General features: G+C 45.6%; 1 protein-coding gene across 3 annotated transcripts in view; it reads left to right on the forward strand.

The window, feature by feature from the left end:
* Positions 1 to 761: 761 nt before the first annotated feature.
* The window catches only part of LOC100548043 (vascular endothelial growth factor receptor kdr-like), an 89,472-nt gene continuing 78,024 nt past the window's right edge, over positions 762 to 12,209 (forward strand). For all 3 annotated transcript variants that reach the window (XM_031554671.1, XM_031554673.1, XM_031554672.1), the window contains exons 1-2: positions 762 to 898; positions 4,893 to 5,104. In XM_031554671.1, coding sequence (XP_031410531.1) covers positions 777 to 898; positions 4,893 to 5,104 — 334 coding nt within the window. In that variant the 5' untranslated portion in view covers positions 762 to 776. The remainder of the gene's footprint in view (positions 899 to 4,892; positions 5,105 to 12,209) is intronic.

Here is a 12,209-nt window from a genome sequence, read left to right on the forward strand (position 1 = left end):
TGGGGTGTTCAAGGAAAGACTGGATGTTGTGTTGAGGGACGATGATTTAGTGGGAGCTATTGGTAATAGGTGAACGGTTGGACTGGATGATCTTTGAGGTCTTTTCCAACCTTGGTGATTCTATGATTCTATGATTCTATGATTCTTGAGCTGACAGACCTCATGACACTGACTCTGGGGACGGTGGCTCAGATACTTCTGCAGATTCGCCTTACAGAGTACACAGCCCCAGTGGTCTCAAAGAAAGCAGTTTGCCACTTAGTTCAAAGGCAGTATTTGTGAACGTTGCTTTGGAAAACAGTAGGCTTTTAATTTGCATTTAATGCAGCAGATGCTTCACAGTTGAGAATCAAAGAGTTGCTCCCCAGAATTACTGTTTTCTCTTATTAACTGAAAAGTAATATGTGACCTCGTACATCAGATTGTTTCCCAGACTGATTCTTTCTAGTTCTGTATTTATGTAAAATTCTTTTGAAATTAATCTGTTGTCCTGAAACTGTAGTAACCCAGTAACACAGCCAGCTCTAAAGAAAAGCAGGAAGACTATGAGCAGAAACGCAGGTGTTCGGTATTAGAAAAGAAAGGGGTGAATAAGGGGAAGAAAAACAAACGGAGGGGATCTCAGTGGGCACCATGCAACTCTATGCTCAACTGAATTGCATCAGTATAAATTAAAGCCCTGTGTGGGCCCCCAAATTAGGAACTATTTACAAAACAAAAAGCTTTCCTCGGCTGTATTGTGCATGTTCTAACCACGGTGAATAGCCTGCCTAACAATGATTTCTTCTTTATTTGGGTCAGGTCTTGCTGAGGACAAATTTTTTGAGAAACCAGTGCTGAGCATTGCAAAAGACCACATTGTCATCTTACCAGGAGAAGTTCTAACAATAAAATGCAGGTAAGGATTGCTCCAGCAGTGCCGGATGCCCTCGGTTGTTCTGATTACCTTGCACAGCACGGCTTCTGGGCAGGGGGGAGCAAAGATTGCTGGACAGCCACGATCTGCAACTGGCGATGCTTTCCCTCGGGTGCATTTCAGGAGAACTTGTTGGGCTGAAACAAAGCAGAGAGAAAAGTCTTTGGTCAGCATTCAGCCCACTTCATTCCTTTTATCAAAAATGAACCAAAGCAAAGCCCTGAGTCAGCACACAGCAAAGCTTATGGAAGGGGATGTGCATGCTTAAGGACATAGCTGGAAACCTTTGCCTGAAGAGATGCAGCTTCAATTCCTCTGCAGCTAAAATCACTCTTTTCCCCCTGTCCATCAGTAAATGGCTATATATATACATATATATAGTTATACATATGTATAAAGACAAAAATGTGTATATAAGCTTAAACTTCCTAACCTCAAATACTGCCTAGCCCAGAAGATGACAATTAAATAAACACCAGTCAGTATGTGTATATTCAAAGACCTGACCTGTTTGAATACATATTCTTTAAGTCAAAGATAAGCAAGGATCTTAAAAACCAGACCATAGATCATAAATTCTGGCAGCAATTCAATTCTTGACATAATATATAAAAAGTAGCCATGCAAGAAACAAGCAAGATGTCAGCAGTGACTTACATGGAAATGGGGAATAGAGCTTGGTCACAGCTGGGAGAGACACAACTGAGCAGTCAGTGTGAAGAGTGGGAGCTCCTTCTGCTCTGTCAGGACACAAATTAACTTGCTTGGCCACACAGAGGGTCTCTGACTGGGGTGTACGTAAGTGTTCCACTTGTTCTGAATGTGATTTAAATGCCAAGCTGCTGTGAAAAGTTGTCTTTCGGTTCCTTCAGCACACATTGTAATAGAGAAGGCTGAAGGTAATCCAAACTATCACAAATTCTTTTACATCTTCTTGCAAAGTCTCCTTGAGTATAGCTGGTACACTGTTGGTTTCTTGCAACCACTGAAGGCAGTGAGAAAGAACAGTGGGAAAGTGAATCTCAGCTGTAGATAAATACAACCCTTCTGATTTTTTCCTGATCTAACTAATCCAGTCTTTATAGTGAAGAGTAAATTGACTCAGTCTGTGTAAATTTGTGATGTTTTCTGGAGTGTAAGGCATTTTTTTTCCTCCAAATACCTCCAGCTAGCCATGTGGCTTATGAGGTCAAAACAACCTTACAATGGTATTTTTAGCTTAGCGAGCAGCAAGCATCATGGCAATAAAGTTTAAAGTCCTTTAAAATCTCAGTGCAGTGCTTCATAAAACATGATGTGTGGACATGAGTTGTGTGCTGCTCCAGGCCAACTGAATCAATGCTTCTCAGCAGTTCTCCATCCACTGCCATTTTGATCAGTAGGAACTGATTTTCTCATATCACCAGATGAACGAAGAGATGAAGAAATTATCAGCACTTCAGCAGTGCTGGTTGTGATCTGAAATTGCATTACAGATGTGAAGCAATAAACCCACCTAAGAGATGGGGAAATGCTGGCCCTGAAGGGAGCTCTGGAGTTCTGCCTGCTTCCAGAGTTCAGGTCTCAGTGGAAGGAATTAGTACGGGCAGGTAGCTGCTGCAGACTCCATTCATTTGAGATTCTTGGCCAGGATTTCCTGATTTTTGGCAGCCTGACCAAAGCTGCAGCTATTGCTGTGACTCCTGTCTGCCAAATATATGAAAATACCAAGGCAGTGGTCAAAGTCTTCATCTTCCACCAGTATAAAATGAGCAGGTGGAAAAAGTAGGCCCATGTGAGGAAGCACAGAGTTGTGATCCCCTGATTTGCTCTGCAGAGCCACTGCTATAGACACCAGGCTTGGTGATGCCTGTGTCCAAAGAAGAGCAACAAAACTGTGAAGGGTCTGGAGCACAAGGCTATGAGGAGCAGCTGAGGGAACTGGGATTGTTTAGTCTAGGGAAGAAGAGCACAGGGTATACGAATATCTGAAAGGAGGTTGTGGTGGGGGTTGTCTCTTCTCCAGATGACTGTGATAAGATGAAAGTAAAGGCCTCAAGTTGTGCCAGGGAAGATTCAGATTGTGTACTAGGAAATGTAGCCTTCTCAGAAGGAGTCTTTAGACACTGGAATGAGCTGCTCAGGAAGGTGGTAGAGTCACTGTCCCTGGAGGTGTTCAATAAGGGTAGAGGTGGCACTGAGGGACATGGTTAGCAGACATGGTCGTGATGAGTCAATGGTTGGACTAGATGATCTTAGTGGTCTGTTCTGACCTTAATGGTTCATGAACATGAAGTGCCATTGTTCCTGTTTGGGGCCAGGAGTCCCATTTCTTGACAGAAGTGGCTGTTACATCATTGGTGACGTTTGTAGATTGGGAAAGAGCACTGGATAGGGATGTCTCCGTAAGAACTTATTTCCGCACTCAGAAAGACAGGAAGTGTGACGGGTGAGGTGAGGTTGCCCAAGTCCACTGTGGATCCAAGAAGCAGGGTGAGGCTGCTCACCAGGAAGAACATCCACACTCTTCCTGGGGCTCTCACTCTTCTACGTGCTGGGAATAACCTCCAGACCTAGGCCCCGTTCCTCACTGTATTCAGGAAGGCGACAGCAGGACGGTCAGAATCAGAGCCAAGAGGATGTTTGTTTGAGTGTCACTGGACTTGCTGGCAAGAGCATTCCCTTAGTGCACCGACTGCGCCACTGCAAAGCTACTGGCACAGAAGGGGTTCAGAGTTCTTAGCTACTGGAAATTTCACACAGCACGCTTGTTGGATACTCTAAGGACAGGCATCTTTATGCAGCAGACATGTCTAGACCGGATTTCTTCCTGGCGACACTCAGCTGGGAAAATCCAGGGGTTCTTGCTCTTTCCTCTGCTCTGCAAATGCCATTGGATCAATGGGAGTTCATCACGGTAGAAAGGGCGAGTGAGCTCCTGTCCTCTGGAATAGCGTGGCCTTTCTGTAGGCATGGAAGCAAAGAACTGCCTCCTCTGTTGTGAACCCAACCCCCTTCCTCCCCCGGGATCCACAGACCACCACTTCTGCCCCCCACCAGTTTCTGCACTGACCAGCAGAAAATAATCTGCTACAAGAAGATCGCAGTCCTCTTTGCACGAGCATGTGAGCCTGTGCTAGGCTTCCTCAGAGCCCCCAAAGTTCATCCCGAGCAGGACGGAGCTGCAGGAGCTGCTATGGTGTGCCTGTTGCATTTACCACAACACAACCAGCAGAACCAGGGCCTATTGCTGACCTGAAACACCAGAAGATCTCTCTGAGTCCTTTAAAAGGTGATAAAGTGCCCTTGCTTTTTGTCAGTGAACTACACAAAATTGCATTTGACACTAGCTGTGATCATAACTAAGACACGAATGGGTGACACGGTGTGTCTATCTGCCCTGCTGGTTTTATGTGCCGAGTGCTGTGATGGGGTGAATAGAAAAAGATGCGTATTGAGCGGATATTCTAAGATCTGTAATTGGATTAGTTCCAGACCCTTTACAAAACCAAGATCGAGTCACTGCTGATTAAACAAGAAAGGTGATGAGAAGTTACATAAATGTTCTCTCTCCATGCAGCCTTACAGTTAAAGGAAAGTATAAGTTAATTTGGCAGATAAATATGCAAATTCCTCAACTTGAAAGAAACATATAATTTTATCTGGTGCTTTGAAATGTTTGAAGTGGCTTAAACATAGCGGTAGAAAAACAAACTGGAGCTCAGGATGTCTGTTAAAATGAAAACTAAGCTTTCCTCTAGGAGTTAGCTTGCCGCAGTTGTTACAATTTGTGGAATTTCCCCTGCTCTGCTGCATGAGTGTGGTGTGAGCACCCTTAATTTCTTATGGCTGCTAATCCAAGCACCCTGCAGCCTGTATCATTTGTTTCCAAATGACAAGAGAGGGAACACAAGAAACATTGGCAGCCGTGGGTCAGAAGGAAGCCCACGTTCTGCCTGAACCATGACCCGCTGTAATAGTGGTGTGCTGTTGGCAGGGGAGCACGGCCGGTGAGCTGGCTGCTGCGGGAGGCACAGAGGGCAGACCCCCGCGTGCACATCAGCAGCTGCCGCAACAGCAGCGGGCAGAGCTGCAGCATGCTGCTCCTCAGGAACGTCACGGCCAGCGACACCGGGTACCTCACCTGCCTTCATGATGACGCCCCATCTAGCGAGGAGCTCATGGCCAAGATTTACGTGTTTGTTAAAGGTAAGACCTTCCTTTTGTTTTGGTTTTATGCCTTTTTGGTAATGTAAAATCAGTGCTACAAGAAGCAGTCCGGTTCCGATGCTTGCACAAATCCTATCTTGCCAACCCAGCATGCACAGCTGTGGCACCCTGCAGAGGCTGGGACACACCTGAGTTTTCAGGCCAGATGAATTAATTCATGGGGACAAAGGTACGAGAGCCAGATATTGGCTATCTCATTCAATTCTATCACTTGAAGACGAGATTGTCCTGCCTATTTTTCTGTTCCAAGTAAGTGAACACTGATTTCTTTAAATGTCTTTTCCTTCCTTTACCTTTTAAGATCTTTTAAGGCTTTTGCTACCACAGTGCTTTTCCTGAGATTCACCCTCAGTACCCAAGTCCTCTTCCTCCCCAGGCATCAAACTCCTCAACAACAGTCTCTGCGGTTCCTGCCTCTCCTACACAGTTGTGTACTGCTTTGTCCTTCACATCTGTGGGACGTACTTAGCAAAGCCAAATGGCTGCATTATACATATTGGGTGGGGTTTTTTTTGGTGAAAAATGGCCTATTGCTCATTTTTGTTCTCTCGAGCTGCCTCTTCTATTTGCGTCAGAATCACTGGGTTCACATCTAATAACAAATGGAAAGTAGATGTAACACTGAACAACCATTTCAATAATACGACCTTTTGTTGAAAGAATATTCCCAGAAAATGTTGATGTATTTTTCCAGTTCATTTGACAATTGATTTACTAACCTATGAAATCACTTTGGGTCTTCCAGGCTGAGATTGTGAGTAGTCAGACAAAGGAGCTGACGTTTGTGTCATGGCAAGGGATCGCATGAGATCCATTGGTGCTGAATAGGGTTACTGTGCAGTTCTCTACAAATACTCGAGAAAATGAGTGAATTTAATTTTTTCAGAAACTGCTAAAATGTGATTCTTTGAATCCTCTTACTGAAGCAAATACTAGAGATGTAATGGGTTTGGCTAATATGATCTGCCCACATGACTAAATTCAATTTCGGAAGTACTGGGTGAACACACCTGTGTGATGCTTGTGGATAAGATTTTCCAATCTCTTTATGTCTGTTGTAAATAGTCCCTTTCTGCCCTCATCCTGCTTTCCCAGCAAGTCTTCCTCTTATCGTAAAGTAGCTTTTTGGTGTTATTTGTTAGTTCCTGTAGTCACTTTTTTTCTCCCTTTCTATTTCCTTTCTCTTTTTTTTCCCCTTGTTTCTCTAAGTCCAAGTTTCTTTATCCACCCTAGTTCTTGTGCTGAGCTGTTTCCTTTTCTCATTACATACCACTCAGATGCCCTACATCCAAGATTGTTAATCCAACTCAATGCCTACATGTCAGGAAACAGCGCATTGAAAATTCAGTTCTCTATCCTGATTCAGTGCCATGGCTGGCTACCCAGGACTCCATTACTCTATGGCGAGAACACGTGCAGGAAATCTTATGGATCTTTTGGGACTGCCTGAGTATTTATCTTAAGAAAATATCTCAAGTTATGAAATATTTGCTGGTAATGCACTTGGAACAGTGTTAATCTAAAAAAAAAAACCACAGGATGTCCTCTTGCTAGCCTGAGAGTTCTGTGTCAATGTTCCCCTTAAAAACAGCGCGGCAAGGTGGTTTGCTTTAAATCACCGTCAAAGATTCTCCCCTCTCAGAAGAGATTTAGTATATTTTAGAAGTTGCTGAAGGAAGCATACAGAAAGTGGGTCAGTCTGCACCATGCACAGGTGAGCCAGTGAGCAGATGCTCTGCACCGTGTCCCACCAAGCCAGCTGCTCACCCACCAACGCAGCCCCACCACAGCACAGCAGCCCATAAGCCTGCAACTGCCTCTGGGCTCTGACCTGCCAGCCTGCAGGAGCTGCTCAGCCCTGGAGAGGTGAAGTTGTACCTCAGCATGGATACAGGGGGTGCTTCTCTTCCCCTGTAATTCCTGTGTGCTTGCTGAATACCAGCAGGCTGTTCTGGGGATGAGAAAGCTGTTTGTCAGCAAGAGATCTATGAATCGTGGGGCTAAGCGAGGCATTCGGAGCATACCCTTTCCTTCAGTGCTTTCCTTGAGTGTTTAAACAAGCCTTGTTAAGGAACTTCCACATGCAGTGTCTGGGCATCCCTACGAAACCCATCTGTTGTCTCCAAGTGAAGAAATACACAGCTCCTGCTGAGCACCAGAAGAAGCAGAAGCCCCAGAGCCGTCTCAGGATGCAGAGGAGCATGGCTGGGCAGGTGTTTGCAGCACCGAGCCAGGTGGGGTGAGAAAATGTGGAGCCAGGCCCTGAAGGCTGGAGATTCTTCTGAGGTTACAAGCCAGCATTGCCAAAAAAGGAAGGAATGGTATTTTTTCCCTTCATTCCTGGCCTGCTGCTTGACACCAAAATGAGTACATGATTGTATCAGAAGCCCAGCTTACTGGCTATTATTTCCTGTGCTTGCTTCTGTTTTTACAGCCTCCCTGGTGGAGCTTCTAAGCTCTGCCAGAATCTGGCATGCAGCAGCACTCCCCGGTGCACTCGGGCCGTGACTCCCACACACCAGGCAGCCCATGGGGACCGAAGTCAGTGCTGTGCCTCAGCTGCACTGCCAGTTTGCAGGGAGGGAGCGCTCAGGACCTCAAATCCTGAATCATTGTTTTCAAGGCCTTTTTTGACTTCCCGCTGCAGCTGCAAGTCCCGAGGATTGTAATTAAAAAGCAGACAATCCCCTTCTCCTGTCGCCCATCTCCTCATTGAAAATACAATGTAGCTTGGGGATGGAGTAGAAATAATCAGGAAGTTTTTAACTGCTCATCTAATTTCAGTGCAGCTCTGAGGGAAAGGCTCTGCAGTGATAGGGGAGCGAGGCAGCCAGCTCTCTGCTCTGCCTTCTGCAATTATCCTTCCCAAGCAAATGGTCTTCCTGGGGAGCATACTCATTTCTTTCAAGCTTTGAGTTTCCTGAGCCCAAGGAGGGACAGACTCCTATCTCATGTCCAACGCAGAGAGCCCTCTCTGCTGGGCTTCCTGGGGCATGTATAAAATTGAACATGACTCAGAGATGGAGGAAAACAGCAACAAAAAGATTTTCTCCGCCATCCCACTCCTCAGCCTAGACAGAAATCAGCACTTGCAGCTCTCCTATTTGAAATACTGTCAGCAAACAGCTGATAGTCCCCAGGGTGTCAGCTGGAAGTGCCCTGCACCAGCCCAGTGCTACTTTGGCTTTGGCGGTGATTTCCTCGCAGCCCTCAAATCCATACAGCAGCATGGGGTTTGCTGTACTCCTCTGTACTACTCAGCTTGAGGAGCAGGAAGGAGAATGGGCTCTGTTCTGTTTTGCTCTCCTTCATCAGCAAATTGTGCATCCTGATTACAGTGGTAATTGGAGCCAGTCACATCTTGCAAAATATTGTCTAGAGAACTTCATCCAAGTTTCCGTGCTGTGCTTTGATTCCTGTCCACACATACCAGTGGTCCTGCTTTGCTAGAACAGTAGGGGACATCGAGACATGGAAACAGGAGTTCAACAACAGACATTCTCTATTACTTTTTGTGCAAGGCAAAGATCCTACTCTGTTTCTTTAAATAAACAGGGCCATGATAGGGCTGATGCTCAACAGACTACTCCAAAACCAGTGAGTCCCACCTCCTGTGATCACTGGCACCAAGCAGTGTATACAAGCCCAGTACATCTGTGCAGGCTGCCATGCAGGGTCTGAGTACCATGGGGCAGAAGCTGCTCATGCCTGGTGTGGTTCACTCTTTGAACATGTTCATTGGTGAGCACTGTAACACCGGCTTCTTGCTTAGGCCCAGCCAGCTGCTGGTGGTTCACAGGGCAGTGACACTGCGAGCTAGGCACATGGCAGGGCTGAGGGAGTCATCTCCTTCCATACATTTTCAGTTTTCAGAACTGATGTATGGACCCACATAGTGTAACTAGAATATACCGCTGTGCAGAAAGTGAGGCCTGTCTCTTTTTGATGTTCCTAAGGAAACTATGAAACACTATGGAACTCCTGAGCTGTACTGCAGTGCTGCCAGGGGTCCAGAGCACAAGAACTGGAAATGGAGCTCAGGTCCTGCCAAGGCTTCTCATGAAACTCAAGGGCTCTTTTCGTGATCCATGTGAGCACAGTCCACAGGTGAAGGAAAACTTTTCACTTCTTGCTGCATCTCTGCTTAAATTCATGCAGCCTTTCCCATTATTTCCTTTTGGTTCATAGCCAATCTGAAGGAAAAAGAAGGATGGATCCAAGCAGCTTGTCTTGTCAGAGCGTGCATCTCACTGCTCATCAGCTCTGGCAGCACGGCATCGCAGGGAAGGATATGATCTCCCTCTGCTGCTGCAAAGAACAGAGAAGGCAGGTGGGACAAGTGCTGCATCAGGGCTGAGTGTCACATCAGCCACAGTCACTTCTTTATCAAATGCCACAGCCCAGAGATATGAAGCTCCATCTCCTTCATAATTCCTTGTTGAGAAGAATCTAAAGAGGATGGAAATGCATGAAAGCACCCTTCACATGACCATATTTTTGTTTCAACATTCTTTGAATCTGATTTCTGCCTCCTTAATTCTCTTGACAGTTCACAGAGATAATTTGAATGTGAGAAGCAGCCCTGACTTGGGCTTTGGCTTGCTCTCCAGAAGATATTACCAGTGCTGGAGTCACGTTTCTTCCTCCTTTCATGCTGGAGGCATCAAGACAGCCACACGTGCTGCCAGACACTCAGCTAGCTGAGACAGGCATGTGGTGTCCATCTGCTCAGCATGCATCCCAGCAGATAAGCTGGCCGTCTCTCAGACTGGTGGAAGGGTCTGGCTCCATATTCAGGGCCACATGATGTGGGAATATAGGGCTACGTCAGCACACAGAGCTCTCTGTGCTGTTCCTCAAATATAAAGGTCTGGATAAAGGACTGGATACAGGGGAAAAATGAGCTGCATACAATTCTCAATCAGGACAATCAGTATCTTCAAATCATATCGTAAACTCCACTCCTCCACTTGAAAGTGGAGGAGCCTTGCAAGATAGGATGCTAAGCAAGCAGCATTGTGTTCTGGCATGCTGTCAGTGACAGCACTTGACTTCCAGCAGCAAGAGGTAACTCTCTCCTCCTTTAAACTGATACAGAATTCCTAAACAAAAGCCTGACAGACAAAATCACAAACACATTTCCCCCACTTCTTCTTTCCTACTGGTTTTCCACCCAGTAACCACTAATTGCTGAGCCTTACCCCAGCTGAGCAGCTGGCAGCAGTTAATATAGGAGACCAGTTCTTGGCAATGGGACTTCACTAGGGGAATATGTCCTACAAACTCTATGTCTGCTGAAATCTATTACGGGTAATCAGAATTTATGCATTCATCTGACACTTGAAACATAGTTTTTGCCAATGCATGGAGACTTTTTTTCTTTTTTTCTTTTTTTTTTTTTTCCTTGCTCAGCATTGAAAGGAATTTTTGCTTGCAATTTTTGAAGTAACATTTTATAAAATAATATTTTTCTCTACAAATATTCCCATGTTTCTAATGGCAATCTGCAAGGGAAGAATGTACTTCATTTTACCAAAACAGAATGCTTCATGTTGACTCAGAATGGCTTCTGGGGGCTTTGCAGTCACTTTTGTTTTGCCTAAAGATAAAATATTCTGCTTTCTGTTTAGTCTAAACATTCCACCGCCGATTCTTTTCATTTGCCTGCCAAACTGAAAAGTCCTTTATTTTCAAAGTCCCATTTCAAAACAAGTGACTTTCTAGATGTTACCTCTGCACCTAGAAGCTTTGATAGGCTACCAGGATGAATACAGCGTCAGGCAATTTTCTTGTAATGCTTTCCAAAATTCCATGACCAAAGTGTCACTTAACTGATAATGATTATGAATGTTTTGAGTGTTCTTGGCCTTGGAGAAGAAAAACTCATGGGGTTTATGTGAAAAAATGAACAAAGGACCTGAGAAACTGATCCCTCAGACTTTCCAGGTACTCTATTCTTTAAGACACTACTGAAGGAAGAAAAGAAATGGGGAGGGTGTATACTTTCACTGTGTTTTCAGCAGGAACAAAGTGAGAAGCAAAGTGCGTGGTCTGAAGAGTGCACTGAGTGAATCCAGCTGAAACGTGAGAGAATGTTTGGGAATTTGAAAGAATTGAACAGTGGTGCATGACTGCCCTCAAAGGCCACTTAGTGTGTGTCATCTGTGAGCTGATGGATGGTAACTGAAGGGAGAGGTGATATTACCTCCACAGGTTTAGGTGAGATACAAATACCACGAGACAATTTGTCTTCACGATGTACGAAACATGAGCAGAAATGAAAAGCACCCAACACCCTGTACAAAGTCCTGTGCACATGTCTCAGGAGGATGCTCTGAACACGCAGGGGATGTAATGCTGGGAAGGAAGGATCCTGAATGCACAGCACGCTGAGTGTAAGGCTGTAGTGCATCCCCGCAGGGCCTGGGGAGCAAGCTGTGCACTGCCCAAGTGGCTGAGTTGAAGGGACTCATCTCCAGCAGTAATTAATCGTGTCCTGGGCAGAAAGAGAATTTAAACATGAAGGGCTTCTCTGCCTGAAGGAAAGCAATGTTCTTGTAGGCACTTGACCTTTGAGTTGCTTTGTGCGCAGTGTGCTTGATTTTCTGCCGGCCTCCCCCTGCTGCCCTGCCTTCCCTCGGTTTGCTGCGTGTTCCCCCCAAGCTGTGCTGGTGAGCAGCAGCACCCGACCTGGCCGCAGTTTCCTGCAAACCTCCACTGACCTGCAGGGCCGGCCAGCCAGGCTGGGGCCGGAGGAAGGGGCCTCTCCCTCTCGATAAGTCACTCACGTGCTGCAGCTCTTGTCTTTCTTCACATATAATGAGCTTTGCAGCTTGCAGTAAATTATTCTTCTTAGCTGTCCTATGGGAATTTATGGGTGTTTTCTTATGGGTAAGATTCATAGGGCATATTACCTTCCCATCTCAGAAGGAACAAATGTGCCAAGCTATTTTCATAAAGTGTATCTTTGCTAAGAATTTTTTTCCTGGAGTTCAGTGCTGGTAAGAGCAGGGCTTCCAAGCCTTGCATTGCAAGACAGCACCTGCATTTTCCATGACACAGTTCTCTCACTTGTGACAGTTGA

Source organism: Meleagris gallopavo, chromosome 9, assembly GCF_000146605.3.
Source record: "Meleagris gallopavo isolate NT-WF06-2002-E0010 breed Aviagen turkey brand Nicholas breeding stock chromosome 9, Turkey_5.1, whole genome shotgun sequence".
NCBI classification, from domain to species: Eukaryota; Metazoa; Chordata; class Aves; order Galliformes; family Phasianidae; genus Meleagris; species Meleagris gallopavo.